The following is a 22,690-nucleotide window of genomic DNA, read 5'->3' as shown; positions in this document are numbered from 1 at the left end:
CACATTTTCAGTTTTTGGGAAGGGCCCCACCCAAACAACTCCCAGAAAATCATAGCACAATTCTTGCTTGAGAAATTGCTCTTTGTTAAGAAGCTATTTTTGTTTCTTTTTTATCATTTGAATTGAAAACAATCACTGTAAGGTACTCAATTGTTAGCCAGAAAGGATTTGATAATGAGATTTTAAAAAACAGCTGCGTTGGACCTTTTCTCTACACCCCATGGCAACGTGTAGAATTACAGAAAATTAACTAATACTTACATTTTCTCTCCACCATCAAGAGGGGGCCACTGAAATGTTTTGCCTGCGAGGTGGGGGGACCTCCTAACCAAATCTCGATTAGGGCCCCGAAAAGGTGGCATGTTTTTATGAGCTTGGGTCCCAGGAAAACACTGAATTTCTCATTTGCGTCCCAGGCTGGTTTAAGGACCCCTGCCCTATGTGAAGGCTTCATTAGGGGTGAGACCAATGCTAGAAGGTTAACCATCTGCTAATTTTTTATTCACTGGAAATGGTGTTACTTATTCATGTCTATTGAACTTATTTCAAGGTTTTCAAATGGTTGAGGGAGGTCACTTGACAGGTGAATGTAACAGGGCTGCAGGATAGACCATCAAATTGTTCACACGGGCCCTTCATAAAATATTTTGAAAGGGAAAATCACCCAACCAATCCTCCACTCCAAACAATTGTTACTTTACACATATTATTACACTGAACAAAAAAAGATAAACGCAAAATGCAATTGGTCCCATGTTTCAGGAGCTGAAATAAAATATCCCCAAAATTGTCACATTTTCTCTCAAATTTTGGCCTCAAATTTGCTTACATCCTGTCAGTGAGCATTTCTCCTTTGCCAAGATATTCCATCCACCTGACAGGTGTGGCATATCAAGAAGCTGATTAAACCTCATGATCATTACACAGGTGCACCTTGTGATGGGGGCAATCAAAAGCCACTTCAAAATGTGCAGTTTTGTCACACAACACAATGCCACAGATGTCTTAAGTTTTTAGTGAGTGTGCAATTGGCATGCTGATTGTAGGAATGTCTACCAGAGAATTTAGTGTTAATTTCTCTAAAAAAAACCTTGTTTTAGAGAATTTGGCAGTATGTTCAACTGGCCTCACAACTGCAGACCACGTGTAACCACACAAGCCCAGGACCTTCACATCCGGCTTCTTCACCTGTTGGATCGTCTGAGACCAGCCACCCGGAAAACTGATAAAACTGTGGGTTTGCACAACGGAATAATGTCTTCACAAACTGTCAGAAACCGTCTCAGGGAAGCTCACCTGCGTACTCATTGTCCTCACCAGGTTCTTGACCTGACTGCAGTTCGGTGTCGTAACCAACTTCAGTAGGCAAATGCTCACCTTCGATGGCCACTGGCACACTGGAGAAGTGTGCCCTTCACGGATGAATCCCTGCATATGGCAGATGGCAGACCGCGTGTATGGCGTTGTGTGGGCGAGTGGGTTGCTGATGTCAACATTGTGAACAGAGGGCCCCATAGTGGCAGTGGTGTTATGGTATGGGCAGGCATAAGCTATGGACAACGAACACAATTGCATTCCATTTTAGTTTGAATGCACAGAGATTTTATTTATTTTATTTTACCTTTATTTAACTAGGCAAGTCAGTTAAGAACAAATTCTTATTTTCAATGACGGCCTAGGAACAGTGGGTTAACTGCCTGTTCAGGGGCAGAATGACAGATTTGTACCTTGTCAGCTCGGGGGTTTGAACTTGCAACCTTCCGGTTACTAGTCCAACCACTAGGCTACCGTGATGAGATCCTGAGGCCCATTGTAGTGCCATTCATCCGCCACCATCACCTCATGTTTCAGCATGATAATGCACGACCCCATGTCGCAAGGATCTGTACACAATTCTTGGTAGGTGAAAATGTCCCTGTTTTTCCATGGCCTGCATACTCACCAGACATGTCACCCATTTGGCATGTTTGGGACATGGGGCTGTGCATTATCCAGCAACTTTGCACAGCCATTGAAGAGGAGTGGGACAACATTACACAGGCCACAATAAACAGCCTGAGCAACTCTATGCGAAGGAGAGGTGTCGTGCTGCAAGAGGCAAATGGTGGTCACACCAGATACTGACTGGCTTTCTGATCCACGTCCCTACTTTTTTTGTAAGATATCTGTGACCAACAGATGCATATCTGTATTCCCAGTCATGTGAAATCAATAGATTAGGGCCTAATGAATTTCATTAAATTGACGGATTTCCTTATGAACTGTAACTCAGTAGAATCTTTGAAATTGTTGCATGTTGCGTTTATTTTTTTGTTCAGTGAAGTATAAGGATTGTTTTCCTTTGTTTGACTAAATGCATTTTTGACATGCTAATTTTACAGATGGCTTTGGCAGACCTATTTAACCAGTAAATGATTCAAATATCCAAATGTTTAACCATAGGTCAGCATATTGTCCTTAAATGTTCAAATTGCTAAAATATACTGAGTGACTTTTAGACCTCCACTCACTTGGAAGTTACTGCTTAGACTCACGCAGAGTTGAAACACTTAATTTTAGCATGCTTGGCTATCACTTTGATCCTATCTAAATAATCCTTAATGAGAGAAAGACCGAACACGCTGTGCTTCCGTATTTCTCTGTGAAGTTAAATGCATAAACGGAAACGTTAACTCTGAGTGAGGGGTGTCACGTACAGTGAAAACTGTTTTTGCTCTCAACCTTGCTCTTTCAACTGCGATTCCATTCCTTTCACTTCGGTTCATAGGTTAAAATGACATGACCGAAAAGAGGTCAGGGGGCTAGGAAGGAAATCTGCTGGCATTACCAGTGCTTGAGCAATTCAAATGGTTGAAAGATTTTAATGTATTCAGGACCAGGTTTGAAGCATAGAATTTGTAATTAGAATACTCATTTCATAGGATCTCTATCGTTTGAAGATCACTGCATAGGGGTCAAAGCAGAGGGTAAAATGGTCCTTGACTGATGGAGAGTGCACTTGTGTAGATCTGGATAGGATTTTAGAGTGGAGTTACTACCATAAAACACCTACCCAATTCTTACAAATCTACATGAAGTTGCAAGGGGTTCATTTTCGACGTGGCCCATCTATCAAGTACAATATAAATAGTTTTGTTAATACCCTTACCGATAAAGTGATCTTCACTGGGGCTCTTCAAAGCAACTCTGTTGTCATTATCAGTCCTGAGGTTCATCCTCTGTATCTTTGTCTGTTTGTGGAAGCAAGAAGAAAACATAATTATACATGTACAGAATAGGGGACTAAATTGGGATATGTGAATTGTAAAGCAACAGATGAGTTGTCTGTACTTGTGATTACATGTTTTACATTTAATTCGTGGTGGCAATCTATCATCACGGTTTGAATCTATGATTATAAAGTGGTATGAATATATTCCTTAAAAGGCATAAAGGGTCCCCAATCCTCTATGCTAAGACATGATTTCAGTTCTTTGTAAAGCACAATCTCACAAAAGTTTCTGAAACAGCAAGAAGACCATTTAGCCAGTTGGCAACTTGACAGATTTGACTTATTTTCACCCCTGGTAATGTAATTGAACAGAGTGGGTCTTAAGTTTGGTGGAAAATCTCTGATAGGCCTATAACAAACTCAAATTCAATTGCCATTTCAGCTGTCAAGACTATCTGATAATTTATCCATGCAACAGGTAAATAATATGTATCTGAATCAAATCAGGACAATGATGGACTTTCACTGAAAATATTTCAAAGCAATGTTCATTCTAATGATCACTCTATTATCAAGACTGCTTGTGAATGTTTGTACAAATCGAAATAGTCCATAGTATCTACATTGAACAAAAATATAAACACAACATGCAACAATTTCAAAGATTTTACTGAGTTCCAGTCAATTGAAATAAATTGATTTAGGCCATAATCTATTTTGCCTCATGTAGTGCGACACATCTCCTTAACATAGAGTTGATCAGGCTGTTGATTTTGGCCTATGGAATGTTGTTCTTCAATTGCTGTATATTGTCAGGAACTGGAACACTTTTTCGTACACGTTGATCCAGAGCATCCCAAACAGGCTTAACGGGTGACATGTCTGGTGAGTATGCAGGCCATGGAAGAACTGGGACATTTTCAGCTTGAGGAATTGTGTACAGATCCTTTTATTTTACCTTTATTTAATTAGGCAAGTCAGTTAAGAACAGATTCTTATTTTCAATGACGGCCTAGGAACTGTGGGTAAACTGCGTGTTCAGGGGCAGAACGACAGATTTGTACCTTGTCAGCTCGGGGATTTAACCTTCCGGTTACTAGTCCAACGCTCTAACCACTAGGCTACCCTGCCGCCCCACTATGCTATCCTTGCGACATGGGGCCGTGCATTATCATGCTGAAACATAATATGCCAAACCTCTCAGGTGGATGGATTATCTTGGCAAAGGAGAAATGCTCACTAACAGGGATGCAAACAAATGTGTGCACAAAAGGTGAGAGAAATAATATTTTTGTGGGTATGGAACATTTCAGGGATCTTTTATTTCAGCTGATGAAACATGGGATCAACACTTTACATGATGTGTTTCTATTTCTTCTTAAGTGTAGATTAAATATCTCCAGTGTCTCATCCATGTTTGTGATCATGTGTGGATGTGTTGGAGTGATCCATACCACAGGAGATCAAATCAAATGTTATTTGTCACATGCTTACATACAAACACTTAACCAACAATGCAGTTTTAAGAAAAATAAGATTTAAGACAAATATTTACTAAATAATTAAATAACAATAAGGAGGCAATATACAGGGGGTGCCGGTACCGAGTCAATGTGTGGGTGTACAGGTTAGTCGAGGTTATTGAGGTAATATGTACATGTAAGTAGGGGTAAAGTGACTATGCATATATAATAAACAGCAAGTAGCAGCAGTGTAAAAAAAAGGGGGTGATGGGTCAATGCAAATAGTCAGGACAGCCATTTGAATAGCTAATCAGCAGTCTTATGGCTTGGGGGTAGAAGCTGTTAAGAATAATTTTGGACGTAGACTTGGTGCTCCGGTACTCTTTGCAGTGCGGTATCAGAGAGAACTGGAGTCTTTGGCAATTTTTATGGACTTTATCTGACAAAGCATGGTATAGGTCTTGGATTGCAGGAAGCTTGGCCCCAGTGATGAACTGGGCAGTACGCTTAAGGTCAGAGGCCGAGCAGTTGCCATACCAGGCGGTGATGCAACCAGTCAGGATGCTCTCGATGGTGCAGCTGTAGAACCTTTTGAGGATCTGAGGACCCATGCCAAATATTTTCAGTCTCCTGAGGGGGAATAGGCGTTTTCGTGTTGGTGTGTTTGCACCATGTTAGTTTGTTGGTGATGTGGACACCAAGGAACTTGAAGCTCTCAACCTGCTCCACTATAGCCCCGTCAATGAGAATGGGGGAGTGCTCGGCCCTCCTTTTCCTGTAGTCCACAATCATCTCCTTTGTCTTGATCACGTTGAGGGAGAGGTTGTTGTCTTGGCACCAGACTGTCAGGTCTCTGACCTCCTCCCTATAGGCTGTCTCATCCTTTTCGGTGATCAAACCTACCACCATGTGTTGTTGGCAAACTTAATGATGGTATTGGAGTCATGCTTGGCCATGCAATTATGGTTGAACAGGGAGTAGAGGAGGGGACTAAGCACACACCCCGAAGGGACCGACGTGTTGAGGATCAGCATAGAAGTAATTTAGCTCGTCTGGTAGGCTTGTGTCAGTTGGCAGCTCGCGGCTGGGCTTCCCTTTGTAGTCCGTAATAGTTTGCAAGCCCTGCCACATCTGACGAGCGTCGAAGTCTTTGTAGTGGGATTCAAGCTTAGTCCTGTACTGACACTTTGCCTGTTTGATGGTTCATCTGAGGGCATAGCAGGATTTCTTATAAGCGTCCAGGTTAGAGTCCTGCTCCTTGAAAGCGGCAGCTCTACCCTTTAGCTCAGTGCGGATGTTGCCTGTAATCCATGGCTTCTGGTTGAGGTATGTACGTACGGTCACTGTGGGGACAATGTCATAGACTTATTGATGAAGCTGGTGACTGATGTGGTGTACTCCTCAATGCCATCGGATGAGCCCTGGAACATATTCCAATCTGTTCAAGCAAATCAGTCCTGTAGCTTAGTATCTGTTTCATATGACCACGTCTGTATTGAATGAGTCACTGGTACTTCTTGCTTTAGTTTTTGCTTGTAAGCAGGAATCAGGAGGATATAATTATGGTCATATTTGCCAAATGAGGGGTGAGGGAGAGCTTTGTGTGTGGAGTAAAGGTGGTCTAGTTGCACATGTAACATGCTGGTAGAAATTAGGTAAAACAGATTTACATTTCCCTGCATTAAAGTCCCTGGCCATTAGGAGCGCCGCCTCTGGATGAACATTTTCTTGTTTACTTATGGCCTTATACAGCTCGTTGAGTGTGATCTTAGTGCCAGCATCAGTTTGTGGTGGTAAATAAACAGCTACGAAAAATATAGGTGAAAACTCTCTTGGTAAATAGTGTGGTCTACAACTTATCATGAGATTCTCTAACTCAGGTGAGCAAAACTTTGAGACTTCCTTAATATTTGATTTTGCACACCAGGTGTTATTGTCTTACCGGAGGCAACTGTTCTATCTTGCCGACGCACGGAAAAACCAGCCAACTGTCGTTATCCATGCTGTCGAAACATAAGATATTACAGCTTTTAATGTCCTGTTGGTAAGATAGTCTTGAATGGAGCTCATCCAGTTTATTCTCCAATTGTTGCACGTTGGCCAATCAGACGGATGGTAGAGGCGGATTACCCACTCGCCGACAAATTCTCACAAGGCACCTGGACCTGCGTCCCCTGTATCACCGTCTTTTCTTCAATGCGAATGACGGAATTTTGGACTGTCCAGTATGTGGAGTAAATCCTTCGCTTCCGACTCATTAAAGAAAAAATCTTTGTCCAGTTCGAGGTGAGCAATCGCTGTTCTGATATCCAGAAGCTCAGTCATCAGAGACGGTGGCAGAAACATTATGTACAAAATAAGTTACAAACAATGCGAAAAAACACACAAAATAGCACGATTGGTTAGGAGCCCGAAAAAACGTCAGCCGTCTCCTCCGGCGCCATTCTTATTTAATTAGGTAGACAGCTGGCACCTTCATTTGGGAGGACGGGCTCCTGGTAATGGCTGGAGCAGAATAGTTGGAATGGTATCAAACACATCATTCCAGCGATTATTATGAGCCGTCCTCCCCTCAGCGACCTACACTGATCCATACTAAACATATGAAGGATTTGTTCCGGTTATCTATGATTCTTTGGTGTTTATTTATATGTAAGTCTTTGTTACAACACCTTCTCTCCATTCTTGTCTTTCTTGTCTCTCACCCTAACTCCATATCCATCTGATCTGCCACATTTATTCCTGGGTCCTTTATATTCTTCTCATATTTTCCTTTCTTTCTTTCTTTCTTTCTTTCTTTCTTTCTTTCTTTCTTTCTTTCTTTCTTTCTTTCTTTCTTTCTTTTCTTTCTTTCTTACTTTCTGTCACCCACCCCTTTTCCCTTTGTATTAATCTCACATCTCTGTTTTTCTAATATATGGGAACTTGCTAGGTCAGTTTTGATCATACAGTATGTCTTTCTTAGCTCCACTTCCTTCCTGTACAGATTATGGTATTACACAGAAATACTTCCTTTCAGAAAGTGTGTCTTCTAGTGCTTAGGGAAGAGGTAGTAATACTAGTCTTCCAGAAAAACAGACAGGTAGAAATGGACTGGCACTGTTAAATGTATAATTCACTTATCTGACTTGAGGTCCATACAAATGGGTGTTGACAAACATTGTCATAAACATAAATATTGTTTCCTATAATTGGCCTTTCAGAGACATTATGCATGCATACCCCATAATTTAATCATTAGACATGAAATGGACACATTGCAGAGTTATGGTCAATACATTTCCCAGTAAATTCAGGAATTGAATTGGACATAGAATTTGAATGGGGAAATGCCCATAAGGTTAGTGCTAATTTCTCAATTCTAATTTCAAATTCTATTTAATCCCCATGTTGACTGAAATCGACATAAAATCCTTATGTCTTGTATAATTGAATGTACCTTTGTGTCCCCACTGATGTCGGTTTGTCCTTGTATGTTGCTGTTACCTGGGGCTCCCAGGGAGGCCATCGAAAGGCAGACGAGCAATGTATCTTGGGAGTCTCTTTTCCCAACCGAGCTGAAAGAAAACAGGTTTTCACGCTACCACTATAATCTGCGAGTCTTTCATACTGACTCAACATGCCCGGGGTGTTTCCGATAATAAATGATACTGTGAAGCCACTGCCTACCTTGCTGTGCTATATGGGTCTGAAAGACGTCTGAACTGGTCTCTGGACTTAGTGGAGTGATACATGTTTCTGACAGTGCTTGATAGAAATGGCTTAGGCTATCTGGGACAGTAAATCACCTCATGGAAAGATATGAAGAGATCTGTTTGATGGTTCAGTCAAGTTGTGATTGTTCAGTGTACATGAGGTATGACTAAAAATGATAGACCTCAGTAGTTGTAAGCAGAGATACTGATGTTGAATTTAATTGATTTCAATCATTACTGAAGACAATATCAAAAATCTACTTTAAGTGAAAAGTAACAGTAGATTTCGGCCTTTGTGGTAAATATGACCAATGCATTACATTAAAGCAAGGTTGTTTTTGTAATGAATAAGAAGTTACATTGTCTTGAAGCCTCTCATAAACATTATTTTCCCAGCAGTAAAACGGTGAACATGACTTCTCAGCTACCCCACCTAAACATTACTAAAGCTTTACCCATCCATTTGATGACCTTCACTTTTCCTCCCTTCCTTCTTTTTGTCGAACTTTGCCTGCTTCCCACCCAAGAGAGATCCAAGCTTAGGTTCCTTCCTCTCCTCCTTTCCCCTTGGAGAATCTCCTTTTTTACCAATCGGAGCAGGGAGCTTGCTCTTGCGGAATCCAAACCAGTTTGACAGCGAACCGGATTTCTGCTTAGTTTTAGTTGTCTTCTCCTTCTGCTGAGATTTCTGCAAATTCTCCTCGATTCCCATCATGACCTTCTCCTCGATGGTGGAGATGTTTGACTGTCTCTCTGGTTCCCCTTGGATACATTCATAGAAGGTGCTAGGGGACTGTTTCTCAGTCCGGAGATGTGAACATGAGTTTACTCTCTGGTGTTTGAGACCAAATCGATCACTGGAGGCCTCCAGATGCAGAGGTATTGGCAAGCCTTCCTCAATCATGAAATTGTTGTGGGATTTGTTCCTTGAACAATTGTAGCTATTGGAGCAACTCATACTACCCCGGAATACATCACCAAGAGAATGCAAAGAGCTTCCTGAGTTAGTTTTGATGTGACTACGGACATTTCCAGACCTGCTGATGTTCGGTCTGTCCATATAGCGTGCGCCGAAGCTTTGACTGCGAGCCTTTGCTCCATTCATGCCCATAACCGGGTGGAGAGGAGGTCGGGTCGAGACTGAGACCGAGCGCTTGAATAGCCAGCTCTCTTCATCAAATCCCCAGTCCAAAGTTACACCATTCTCTGCCACTGGAGGTGGGAGTGCAGCCTCCTCTAGTGAGCTACAGTGGGTCTCAAGCTTTCTCCTGGCTTTGGCCTTGGCTACAGCTGCATTGACACAGTGCATCATTGGACGTCTGTACGTGTCCTGGTTGAAGGTGTCAAAAGTCTGCACTCCCTTTATAGCAGTGATAACTGCAAAGTTGTTGCCCAGCTTTGGGGTTGTCTCATTGGTTTTGGAGCCAACAGGAAGGGATGCATTTACTGCCCTGGTCACAGAATGTTGAGAGATACTAACTATGTCATGGCAAAGTAGAGATGCTAAGGCCTGAGGTAAGAGCTCTGTACTTTGTGGCTCACCATTGCCTTGCTGGGACACAGATAAGATGTCCTGATTTTGCACCACAAAGGGAACACTATTTTCCTGATGGGAGGATTGTGCCACAGTCCTGTTCATTGAGGATTGGGAAGAGTCTGTTTCCTTGGATTCTTGAAGAGTGGTCGAAGTTGGTAAAGGATGGTAGACTTTGGCAGGGACCCATTTTGGTAGCTTTTTCACCTCAATACCCATTTTGGGAGCCATATGATGAGTGTCTTGCATTTTGTTGGGGGCTAGAGGTTGCATTTGTAAAACAGATGACTGATGACTTGATGGAGGTTTGGTGCTACGGGCAGTTGCCTTTACTGTGCTAGAGGTTTGGAGCATAACCACAGGCTTATGCGCCTGAGGTAAGGAGCCATAACCAGGTCGAATAAGTAGGGAGGTGGTCCGACCTGGTGGGAGTGGAGGTGAAGGAGACCTGATATCATTGCGAGAGGAATCCGAGTGCTGGTCTTGCTGCCTCTGTTTAAGTGGAGAGCAAGCTGAATTGTTGGAGTTGGGGCCTTTTACCCCACAGTCGTTTCTTGATGGGAGTTTGGAAACTGGTTGGAATACTTTAGATGTGCTCTTGGGGCAATCATTCAGCACAGGTGGCTCAAAAACTTTGACCAGTTTCTGAGGGGAGGAAGAAGGGGAGCCATGTACTGTATTCTCAAGGGGCCCTGAAGTTCTTGCCCCACTAGCAGTCTCACCTTTCTCAGTCATTTGTACTGATACCTTAGCTGGACCTGGTGCCTTGCTGAGGTTAATCTTTGTGCAAGGGCCACTGGGCCCAGGAGGGTTTGAGCGGTTCTTGGCCCTTTGATTGACTTTGATAAGTTTCTGACGTAGGGGCTGGTGTAGCTTGGCCTGGTCTGGACCTCCATCTGCACTCTTGCGTCGGAGGATAAAGGCCTTCCTTGCTGAGTCGCAAGCCGTAGGCTTTGTTTTCCTCTGTCGGGACTGCAAAATGGTGTAGTCCTTGGTATCAACTCCACCCTGGCTGCTCGGCTCTCTGTACTGCTTCGTATCCATGGAAGCACTGCGCTGTCTGGCCTCACTAACCCAACTCAGAGCTCTGGCTGCTGCATACTGAATGGGTAGGCTCACTTCCCTAGCCCGTGCCTCTAGATGTTTGACCGTAACTTTGTTTTGTGGCTGTTTAACGCTCTCTGGCCTCAAATTGTAACTATGTCTTGTAGTTTCTACTAGCTTGTCTTTATTTTGAAGTCCACTCATAAAGTTAAGGCTCTCCGTTGGGCTGAGTCCAGGCTTCAGTGTGGGACCCTCGAGCAAGAAGACATCTTTGATAGGTGAGAAGGAGTTGCTGGGAATTACGAGTCTTACAGGCACCTCTTGGGAGTTGTAGACCGTAGAGCTCTTTCCCCCTTGTGCCGTTCCCAATTCAGACGCAGGCTCTCCTTCCAGATGGAGAGTCTCTTTAATGGGTTGGGCGCAGGACTCCCTGGCTGGTGATTGAGGCAATTCATCCTCTGAGTCAGAGATTAAGGTACTGACTCCTGCTGCTGGCTTAAAATAATTTCCCTTTGCCAATGCCAATTTAGGCACTACCCCCTGGGGCCCACCCTTAACCCCTAAAGAGTATATGCCCTCATTGGAGGTCATGCAGTCCTTGAAATGTGACGTGGAGGCGAGTGAAGCTGTCTCCTTGGGAGCTGGGCTGCGCATTTGGAGCCTCTTCAGGCCTTTCAGAATGTGGCCCTCCTTCCAATTTAGATCGGGCTGCTCTGCTGGGACAGACTGATTGCTGGACACTGAACCTGCGCTCATCCTCTTCTCCCGGCTTATCACAGACTGTGACAAAAGAGAAAGACATTTTAGTTGTCAACAACAACAAAAACTAAAGACATTGGAATTTCTTGATGAACGTTGAGGATCCATTCTACATAGTAATTTATGAAAAATTACTTTCCTTAACGCAATTCGTTTGAGTTCAGACTGGGAGACTCACCTGCTTGGAGGAGCGACGTCTTTCTGCCCAAGTATGTGAGCCACTGGAGTACTCAGTCGAGGCGCTGGATAATGAGGCCTCACTGCCACTGCAGCTACTGCGTGGACAGGTTAGACTAAGCAGGCTGGGCCACCTCCCTGCAGGAACACTTGCCTTCCCATTCCGCTGGACTTCCTGGAAAATAAGGAGTGTGTTCAGAAATTCAGTTCAAACTTTATTGTCCCCGCACTTAAATTCAAAAGATAGACATGGAAGTGAAGTGTCAGCAGAGAGAAGTGACTTTAATGAAAATAAAGGTTTATTTTGATACGATTTTGGTAGAAAGCCCATTTTCAGAGTATTTTTTAAAAAATCCTATAGTTATACCAAATAGGTTAAGCAGTTCCCGATTAACATAAAAATGAACTAATGAATACATCACTGTCCCTTTCCAGCCAAAGGCTAATTAAGGATAGGTATGACATTCTCCACTCCACTTGTCACAGAAATCTCACTCTACAATGCAGGCATTCACTCGTCTTCTCTGTGCATGTAGACAATCTTTGTTTTGTCTCGATTATGTATTGTTGGACACATGGTCAACAGTCAGAAACTAAGGCCGAGATTCAATCCAATGTGCATTACAGCACAGGGCACTATAACAGACTTTTAGAGCTAATGTCCCATTTAGCTGACATGTGCAGAGTTTTTGATGAATGTAATCTATGTGGACATCAGCGAAAATGCTGTTGAAAGACATTGACGACTCTATAGTGCCCTCTGCTATAACACACATTGGATTGTATCCCAGTTTCTGAACGCTTTACAATCTGTGGTCTCAGTGCCAAGACAAAGATGTACAATACACTGAGCCTGTAGACCCTTGGGTTTTTTGGAATTCTATCATATCTCAAAAGTGAATGCATAATAAATGACAAATGTCAGATGAGTAATAATGTTGTTTAGCGTGAGTCTACAGGATGGACAGTGATTGATAATCACGCAGTGGTCTATGACTCATTCCTCATTCCTCCTCCCTTAGCTTCTCTCTCTGGCTGGAACCATGGGACGTCGTTTCCAAAAGCAAAATGCTTTATCTAACTTTCAATCACATAGCCTGTGAGCAAAGGGAGAATGTGTTTGTTCCCAGAATGGTAGGTCTACTTGGCCAACCCTCAGCCACACTTGATGGATGAGGCCAAGAAGACCATCAAGGACCTCAGCCACCCGAGTTATGTTCTGTTCACTCTGCTACCATCTAGCAGACAGAGACAGTACAGGTGCATCAAACCCAGTACCAAGAGACTGAAAAACAACTTCTATCTCCAGGCAATCAGACTGTTAATCACCCATCACGTCATCTCCTGTAGTAAGAGACAAAGGTAGACACCTCAAACACACAGTACTCCAGTACTCACATATCTACTTACACGCGCAAAAGCCCATACTCACAAACACACGCACATACTGTACACTAATTTTAGGACACCTACACATTCAAGGGTTTTTCTTTATTTTGACTATTTTCTACATTGTAGAATAATAGTGAAGACATCAAAACTATGAAATAACACATATGGAATCATGTACTAACCAAAAACAAATAAAAAATATTTAAATAGCCTCCCTTTTTTCCTTGATGACAGCTTTGCAAACTCTTGGCATTTTCTCAACCAGCTTCACATGAAATGCTTTTCCAACCATCTTGAAGGAGTTTCCACATATGCTGAGCACTTTTTGGCTGCTTTTCCTTCACTCTGCGGTCCAACCCATCCCGAACCATCTCAATTTGGTTGAGGTCGGGGGATTGTGGAGGCAGGTCATCTGATGCAGCACTCCATCACTCTCCTTCTTGGTAAAATAGCCTTTCCACAGCCTGGAGGTGTGTTGGGTCATTGTCCTGTTGAAAAACAAATGATTGTCCCACTAAGCCCATAACCAGATTTGACGGTGTATTGCTGCAGAATGCTGTGGTAGCCATGCTGGTTAAGTGTGCCTTGAATTCTAAATAAATTATAGACAGTGTCACCAGCAAAGCACCACCACACCATCACACCTCCTTCTCCATGCTTTACGGTGGCAAATACACATGCAGAGATCATTCATTCACCCACACCGCATCTCACAAAGACACGGCGGTTGGAACCAAATTTCCACTGGTCTAATGTCCATTGCTCGTGTTTCTTGGCCCAAGCAAGTATCTTCTTCTTATTGGTGTCCTTTAGTAGTGGTTTCTTTGCAGCAATTTGACCATGAATGCCTGATTGACACAGTCTCCTCTGAACAGTTGATGTTGAGATGTGTCTGTTACTTGAACTCTGTGAAGCATTTATTTAGGATGCAATTTCTGAGGCTGGTAACTCTAATGAACATATCCTCTGCAGCAGAGGTAACTCTGGGTCTTCCTTTCCTGGGGCGGTCCTCATGAGAGACAGTTTCATCATAGCGCTTGATGGTTTTTGCGACTGCACTAGAAGAAACTTTCAAAGTTCTTGAAATGTTCCTTATTGACTGAACTTCATGTCTTAAAGTAATGATGGACTGTCGTTTCTCTTTGCTTATTTGAGCTGTTCTTGCCGTAATATGGACTTGGTCTTTTACCAAATAGGGCGATCTTCTGTATACCCCCCTACCTTGTTACAACACAACTGATTGGCTCAAATGCATTACGAAGGAAAGACATTCCACAAATAATCTTTTAACAAGGCACACCTGTAATTTAAATGCATTCCAGGTGACTATCTCATGAATCTGGTTGAGAGAATGCCAAGAGTGTGCAAAGCTGTCATCAAGGTCAAAAGGTGTCTATTTAAAGAATTTTGATGTAACACTTTTTTAGTTACTACATTATTCCATATGTGTTATTTCATAGTTTTGATGTCTTCACTATTATTCTACATTGTAGAAAATAGTCAAAATAAAGAAAAACCCTTCAATGAGTAGGTGTTCTAAAACTTTTGACTGGTAGTGTATACACACACTCACACACAACCAATGCTGCTGTCCCCATGTATATAGAGACATTAAACACGGGATCGTTTCTTTTATAATGTTTTTCACACTGTGTATTCATTTAGTGTTGTTTTCTTCACATAGCTCATTCTAATACATCTACTACTGTGCATCACATTTTGTTATACTGTTTATTGACACTGAATTCTCAACATAGCTCACTGGTGTACATATCATTCTTAATTTGGTGTATATACGCATAGTTTGCATTTGGATTACTGATAAAGTGTATATGTGGCTAACTGTAAATAAGTAATCATTTCACTGTAAGGTCTATCTATACCTGTTGTATCCGGCGCATGTGACAAATAATATTTGATTTGAACTGGGTTAGTTCCTGATTTCTTGTTTCTATCTTTTGTTGTACTTGTTTGACATTTTTGCGTCACTGTTAGGAGCTAGTAACACAAGCATTTCACTATAACAGTCCCAAAATGTTTTGCATGTCAGCAAGCAAGTTTTCAAGATATAGAACTTTCAAATGCATCATACCGAGACACTTTATGTATTTTGAAAGTTCTATGTATTGAAAACTTGATTGCTGACATGCAAAACATTTTGGAAGACGGAAAGTGTTAGGTGTGCTGTGACCCCTTTTTAAATAGCATTGATCCCTAACAGGGCTGTCATTGCCAGCGTTCGCTCAAAGTCATTAGTGTCATCTGTTAGCAATAATTAATGTGAATAGAAAATAATTGCATCAGGGAGCTAGGGACTGGGCCGATTTAGTCCATTCATTGATATTCACCTAGTATTTGGTGATCTCCTCTATACTTTACTTCACAAGCGCTGCGGGAGAATGCCAAACAAAAGCACGTTCAAGCGGATTAATCTGCAAGCTAATTACCGCTGGCAACTCCAAGAGTGATTTGACATCACCGATACAGTAAAACAAAAACATTCCATGTACAGCAGCGATTACGAGTCAAGGGCGACTTCGGTTCCAGTGCTGGGAGAATTTTTCCTGCTTTCATATCTGAATGACTTTAAGAGAATTTGAAAGCAGGGGATACTGTACAATAACTAAAATGTTATTTTTTTGCCATTAAGATTCATTTTGAATGTGAAATAAAAGCTGGGTATAACCAATGTCACCTTGATTGCATCAACACACTTACAATATTGACCTTTATCACAGAACACAAATTCTGACAAAATTCAAAGAAAGGCCTTTGAATGTGCTGAGAAAACACAGATATGATATGTATACAGCCAGTACTTGTCAACATGAAGACAGAAAATAGGATGCCCCATATCTCAGGATGTCGAATGAGTCCATATCTGGCCGTAGGAAATGTCCATATATGATATTCGAAAGTAATCAAATGAAATGAAATCAAATGTTATCAGTCACAAGTGCCCGAATACAACAGTTGTAGACCTTACAGTGAAATGCTTACTCACGAGCCCCTAACCAACAATGCAGTAAAAAAAATTAAGAATAGGAATAAGAAATAAAAGTAACAAGTAATTAAAGAGCAGCAGTAAAATAACAATAGCGAGACTACGTACAGAGGGGTACCGGCAAAGAGTCAATGTGCGAAGGCATCGGTTAAACGATGTAATGAGGTAATATGTACATGAAGGTAGACTTATTAAAGTGACTATGCATAGATGATAACAGCAGTGTAAAAGACAGGGGGAGGGGGTTAATGCAAATAGTCTGGGTAGCTATTTGATTAGATGTTCAGGAGTCCTTTTGGCTTGGGAGATAGAAGCTGTTTAGAAGCCTCTTGGATCGCGACGGGAACCGCTTGACGTAAGGTAGCAGAGAGAACAATCCCAATATCATATATGTCTAAAAGACACACATAAGATTCAGAATTTGCTGGGATAAGATGCATCTCCACAAATCTCCAAATATGCATTAGAAAGGGTCTGAAAAAGGTCATGTAAAGATGAAGCCTTTTCATCCCCTCCCCCTCTTTTTTTCCTCATCTCTCCTCTTCCCTCTCGGGTTGCTGAGCACCATGGCTTGCAGTCCATGCAGTAATTAGGCTGTACTGCTGTTCACGTTCCATTTTCAGACGAGACAGAGACACGGGGAAACCAGCACAATAGACCAAGCTTGGTCTGGGCCCATGCAGTGTTTACGTAACCCTGAGGGAAAGAATCTCCTGTGTGCCTCTATGTGACTACCGCTCCACAGTTACTACTACGTGTGGTGTACATCTGGTTCATTGACAGAAATAAAGTACCACTAGCTAAGAAGGTTTTTAGGAAACTCACTCCAGGTCAGTGTGAGGACATGGTATTCATTTCAAAGACTTTCACTTTCCTTTGTGTTGTTAATATTGAATGTCTCTGGGCCTTATTACTTGGTTAGTAACATTGCCATGATGGAACTATTCATATTTGTGTGTCTGTCCAGGAATTGGTTAAATCTATAATATGTGCATGTCTGCTTTGGCTATTTAAGGAATTTCCAGTTATGGTGATAACCCCAACACATATAACTGCTAAACAATACCACAATACCACAAATGTCTATTATCTATCCTGTTGCCTAGTCACTTTAACCCTACCTATATGTACATACTGTAGCTACCTCAGTTACATCGTACCGCTGCACATCGGCTCGGTACTGGTACTCACTGTATATAGCCAAGTAATTTGTACTCGTCATTTTACTCGTCATTTACTGTGTATTTATTAATTGTGTCATTATTTACATATATATATATATATATATATACATACAGTGGGGCAAAAAAGTATTTAGTCAGCCACCAATTGGGCAAGTTCTCCCACTTAAAAATATGAGAGAGGCCTGTAATTTTCATCATAGGTACACTTCAACTATGACAGACAAAATGAGAAAAAATCCAGAAAATCACATTGTAGGATTTTTAATGAATTTATTTGCAAATGATGGTGGAACATAAGTATTTGGTCACCTACAAACAAGCAAGATTTCTGGCTCTCACAGACCTGTAACTTCTTCTTTAAGAGCCTCCCCTGTCCTCCACTCGTTACCTGTATTAATGGCACCTGTTTGAACTTGTTATCAGTATAAAAGACACCTGTCCACAACCTCAAACAATCACATTCCAAACTCCACTATGGCCAAGACCAAAGAGCTGTCAAAGGACACCAGAAACAAAATTGTAGACCTGCACCAGGCTGGGAAGACTGAATCTGCAATAGGTAAGCAGCTTGGTTTGAAGAAATCAACTGTGGGAGCAATTATTAGGAAATGGAAGACATACAAGACCACTGATAATCTCCCTCGATCTGGGGCCCCACGCAAGATCTCACCCCGTGGGATCAAAATGATCACAAGAACGGTGAGCTAAAATCCCAGAACCACACGGGGGGACCTAGTGAATGACCTGCAGAGAGCTGGGACCAAAGTAACAAAGCCTACCATCAGCAAGGGCATTGAAGATGAAATGTGGCTGGGTCTTTCAGCATGACAATGATCCCAAACACACCGCCAGGGCAACGAAGGAGTGGCTTCGTAAGAAGCATTCCCTCTTTGGAGGGAGTTGAAAGTCTGTGTTGCCCAGCAACAGCCCCAAAATATCACTGCTCTAGAGGAGATCTGCATGGAGGAATGGGCAAAAATACCAGCAACAGTGTGTGAAAACCTTGTGAAGACTTACAGAAAACGTTTGACCTCTGTCATTGCCAACAAAGGGTATATAACAAAGTATTGAGAAAAACTTTTGTTATTGACCAAATACTTATTTTCCACCATAATTTGCAAATAAAAAAAGAAATTCCACAAATTAACTTTTAACAACGCACACCTGTTAATTAAAATGCATTCCAGGTGTCTACCTCGTGAAGCTGGTTGAGAGAATGCCAAGATTGTGCAAAGCTGTCATCAAGGCAAAGAGTGGCTACTTTGAAGAATCTCAAATATAAAATTGATTCTGTATGTGTTATTTCATAGATTTGATGTCTTCACTATTATTCTACAATGTAGAAAATAGTAAAATAAAGAACAACTCTTGAATGAGTAGGTGTGTCCATACTTTTGACTGGTACTCTATATACATATTAACTCAGCAAAAAAAGAAACATCCTCTCACTTTCAACTGCATTTATTTTCAGCAAACTCAACATGTGTAAATATTTGTATGAACATAACAAGATTCAACAACTGAGACACAAACTGAACAAGTTCCACGGACATGTGACTAACAGAAATGGAATAATGTGTCCCTGAACAAAGGGGGGTCAATAACAAAAGTAACAGTCAGTATCTGGTGTGGCCACCAGCTGCATTAAGTACTGCAGTGAATCTCCTCCTCATGGACTGCACCAGATTTGCCAGTTCTTGCTGTGAGATGTTACCCCACTCTTCCACCAAGGCACCTGCAAGTTCCCGGACATTTCTGGGGGGAATGGCCCTAGCCCTCACCCTCCGATCCAACTCAATGGCATTGAGGTCCAGGCTCTTCACTGGCTATAGCAGAACACTGACATTCCTGTCTTGCAGGAAATCATGCACAGAACGAGCAGTATGGCTGGTGGCAATGTCATGCTGGAGGGTCATGTCAGGATGAGCCTGCAGGAAGGGTACCACATGAGGGAGGAGGATGTCTTCCCTGTAACGCACAGCGTTGAGATTGCCTCCAATGACAACAAGCTCAGTCCGATGATAATGCGACACACCGCCCCAGACCATGACGGACCCTCCACCTCCAAATCGATCCCGCTCCAGAATGCAGGCCTCAGTGTAACGCTCATTCCATCGGCGATAAACGCAAATCCGACCATCACCCCTGCTGAGACAAAACCGCGACTCGTCAGTGAAAAGCACTTCTTGCCAGTCCTGTCTGGTCCAGCGACTCTGGGTTTGTGCCCATAGGCAATGTTGTTGCCGGTGATGTCTGGTGAGGACCTGCCTTACAACAAGCCTACAACCCCCCAGTCCAGCATCTCTCAGCCCATTGCGGATAGTTTAAGAACTGATGGCGAGATTGTGCATTCCTTGTGTAACTCGGGCAGTTGTTGTTGCCATCCTGTACCTGTCCTGCAGACGTGATGTTCGGATGTACCGATCCTGTGCAGGTGTTGTTACACGTGGTCTGCCACTGCGAGGACGATCAGCTGTCCGGCCTGTCTCCCTATAGCTCTGTCTTAGGCGTCTCACAGTGCGAACATTGCAATTTACTGCCCTGGCCACATCTGCAGTCCTCATGCCTCCTTGCAGCATGCCTAAGGCACGTTCACACAGATGAGCAGGGACCCTGGGCATCTTTCTTTAGTTTTTTTCAGAGTCAGTAGAAATGCCTCTTTACTGTCCTAAGTTTTCATAACTGTGACCTTAATTGCCTACTGGCTGTAAGCTGTTAGTGTCTTAACGACTGTTCCAAAGGTCCATGTTCATTCATTGTTTCTGGTTCATTGAACAAGCATGGGAAACAGTGTTTTAACCCTTTACAATTAAGATCTGTGAATATCTCTCTCTCTATATACAGTGCCTTGCGAAAGTATTCGGCCCCCTTGAACTTTGCGACCTTTTGCCACATTTCAGGCTTCAAACATAAAGATATAAAACTGTATTTTTTTGTGAAGAATCAACAACAAGTGGGACACAATCATGAAGTGGGACACAATCATGAAGTGGAACAACATTTATTGGATATTTCAAACTTTTTTAACAAATCAAAAACTGAAAAATTGGGCGTGCAAAATTATTCAGCCCCCTTAAGTTAATACTTTGTAGCGCCACCTTTTGCTGCGATTACAGCTGTAAGTCGCTTGGGGTATGTCTCTATCAGTTTTGCACATCGAGAGACTGAATTTTTTTCCCATTCCTCCTTGCAAAACAGCTCGAGCTCCGTGAGGTTGGATGGAGAGCATTTGTGAACAGCAGTTTTCAGTTCTTTCCACAGATTCTCGATTGGATTCAGGTCTGGACTTTGACTTGGCCATTCTAACACCTGGATATGTTTATTTTTGAACCATTCCATTGTAGATTTTGCTTTATGTTTTGGATCATTGTCTTGTTGGAAGACAAATCTCCGTCCCAGTCTCAGGTCTTTTGCAGACTCCATCAGGTTTTCTTCCAGAATGGTCCTGTATTTGGCTCCATCCATCTTCCCATCAATTTGAACCATCTTCCCTGTCCCTGCTGAAGAAAAGCAGGCCCAAACCATGATGCTGCCACCACCATGTTTGACAGTGGGAATGGTGTGTTCAGGGTGATGAGCTATGTTGCTTTTACGCCAAACATAATGTTTTGCATTGTTGCCAAAAAGTTCCATTTTGGTTTCATCTGACCAGAGCACCTTCTTCCACATGTTTCGTGTGTCTCCCAGGTGGCTTGTGGCAAACTTTAAACAACACTTTTTATGGATATCTTTAAGAAATGGCTTTCTTCTTGCCACTCTTCCATAAAGGCCAGATTTGTGCAATATACGACTGATTGTTGTCCTATGGACAGAGTCTCCCACCTCAGCTGTAGATCTCTGCAGTTCATCCAGAGTGATCATGGGCCTCTTGGCTGCTTCTCCTTGTATGAGCTGAAAGTTTAGAGGGACGGCTAGGTCTTGAAAGATTTGCAGTGGTCTGATACTCCTTCCATTTCAATATTATCGCTTGCACAGTGCTCCTTGGGATGTTTAAAGCTTGGGAAATATTTTTGTATCCAAATCCGGCTTTAAACTTCTTCACAACAGTATCTCGGACCTGCCTGGTGTGTTCCTTGTTCTTCATGATGCTCTCTGCGCTTTTAACGGACCTCTGAGACTATCACAGTGCAGGTGCATTTATACGGAGACTTGATTACACACAGGTGGATTGTATTTATCATCATTAGTCATTTAGGTCAACATTGGATCATTCAGAGATCCTCACTGAACTTCTGGAGAGAGTTTGCTGCACTGAAAGTAAAGGGGCTGAATAATTTTGCACGCCCAATTTTTCAGTTTTTGATTTGTTAAAAAAGTTTGAAATATCCAATAAATGTCGTTCCACTTCATGATTGTGTCCCACTTGTTGTTGATTCCTCACAAAAAAATACAGTTTTATATCTTTATGTTTGAAGCCTGAAATGTGGCAAAAGGTCGCAAAGTTTAAGGGGGCCGAATACTTTCGCAAGGCACTGTATATATATATTATCTTTAACTCTGCATTGTTGAAAAATCTGTTATTTACGAAGCATGTGATATTTGATTTGATTTCATTTTCTTGGTAATCACAAGCTTAATTGTTTCTAAGAGCATATACCAATGTCATTAGAAAGACATGACCCATGGCCTTAGAACTGTTTCTGCATGAGCAAAAGCACAAGCACGAGCTTCTGCATGAGCCTCTGCATGAGCAAAGACTTCTACAGGAGCAACCGTTACCATCTTACATGCTACATCTAATATGTCTCGGATATAGAACACGCTTGATGTCTTAAATTGAACTGAAAATAGCTAATACTTTCTAAACCACAAGGTACCGAATTTAAACCTGTTTCATTCACAGTCGCTACTTCTTTCCTTTCTTTGTTTATCTGCTTTCTTCATCTACCTCTTTTGTTCACTCTTGTTCTATCTCTGGATCTCTGTCTGTTTATATATGTATGTACTGAATCAGCTTGAGGCTCAAGCTAAGCCGATGTCACCAATGGGTAGAGTGACTCACTCAACACTGTCAGCCAACGTTTGGAAGGGACAGGTGACACACCGAGCTCTCCCAGTGAAAGTCCTTTCAGAACACATCAAACTGACCCTGAAGCTCTGAACGGAAATAACGTGTACACATCACATATCACATGATTCAGGAATCATGATCAAATAAACAGGAAATTGTTTATTCAGTCGGGAACTGTCATGTGTCAATGTCATGTGGACAGAGTAAATGTGATAT

The 22,690-nt window shown here is 42.2% G+C and overlaps 1 protein-coding gene across 1 annotated transcript in view; it reads right to left on the bottom strand.

The window, feature by feature from the left end:
• Positions 1-22,690, bottom strand: part of LOC115116204 (nck-associated protein 5-like) — a 99,823-nt gene that overhangs the window by 18,022 nt on the left and 59,111 nt on the right. Inside the window, exons 7-10 of the mRNA XM_065011698.1 lie at positions 11,885-12,058; positions 8,825-11,727; positions 8,114-8,231; positions 3,149-3,230 (exon numbers count right to left, since the gene is read on the bottom strand). Of these exons, the coding sequence (XP_064867770.1) occupies positions 3,149-3,230; positions 8,114-8,231; positions 8,825-11,727; positions 11,885-12,058 (3,277 nt within the window). The remainder of the gene's footprint in view (positions 1-3,148; positions 3,231-8,113; positions 8,232-8,824; positions 11,728-11,884; positions 12,059-22,690) is intronic.

Source organism: Oncorhynchus nerka, linkage group LG3 (assembly GCF_034236695.1).
Source record: "Oncorhynchus nerka isolate Pitt River linkage group LG3, Oner_Uvic_2.0, whole genome shotgun sequence".
In the NCBI taxonomy this organism is placed as follows: Eukaryota; Metazoa; Chordata; class Actinopteri; order Salmoniformes; family Salmonidae; genus Oncorhynchus; species Oncorhynchus nerka.
The sequence above is the reverse complement of the archived record's forward strand: the minus strand, read 5'-3'. Positions and strand labels throughout refer to the sequence as shown.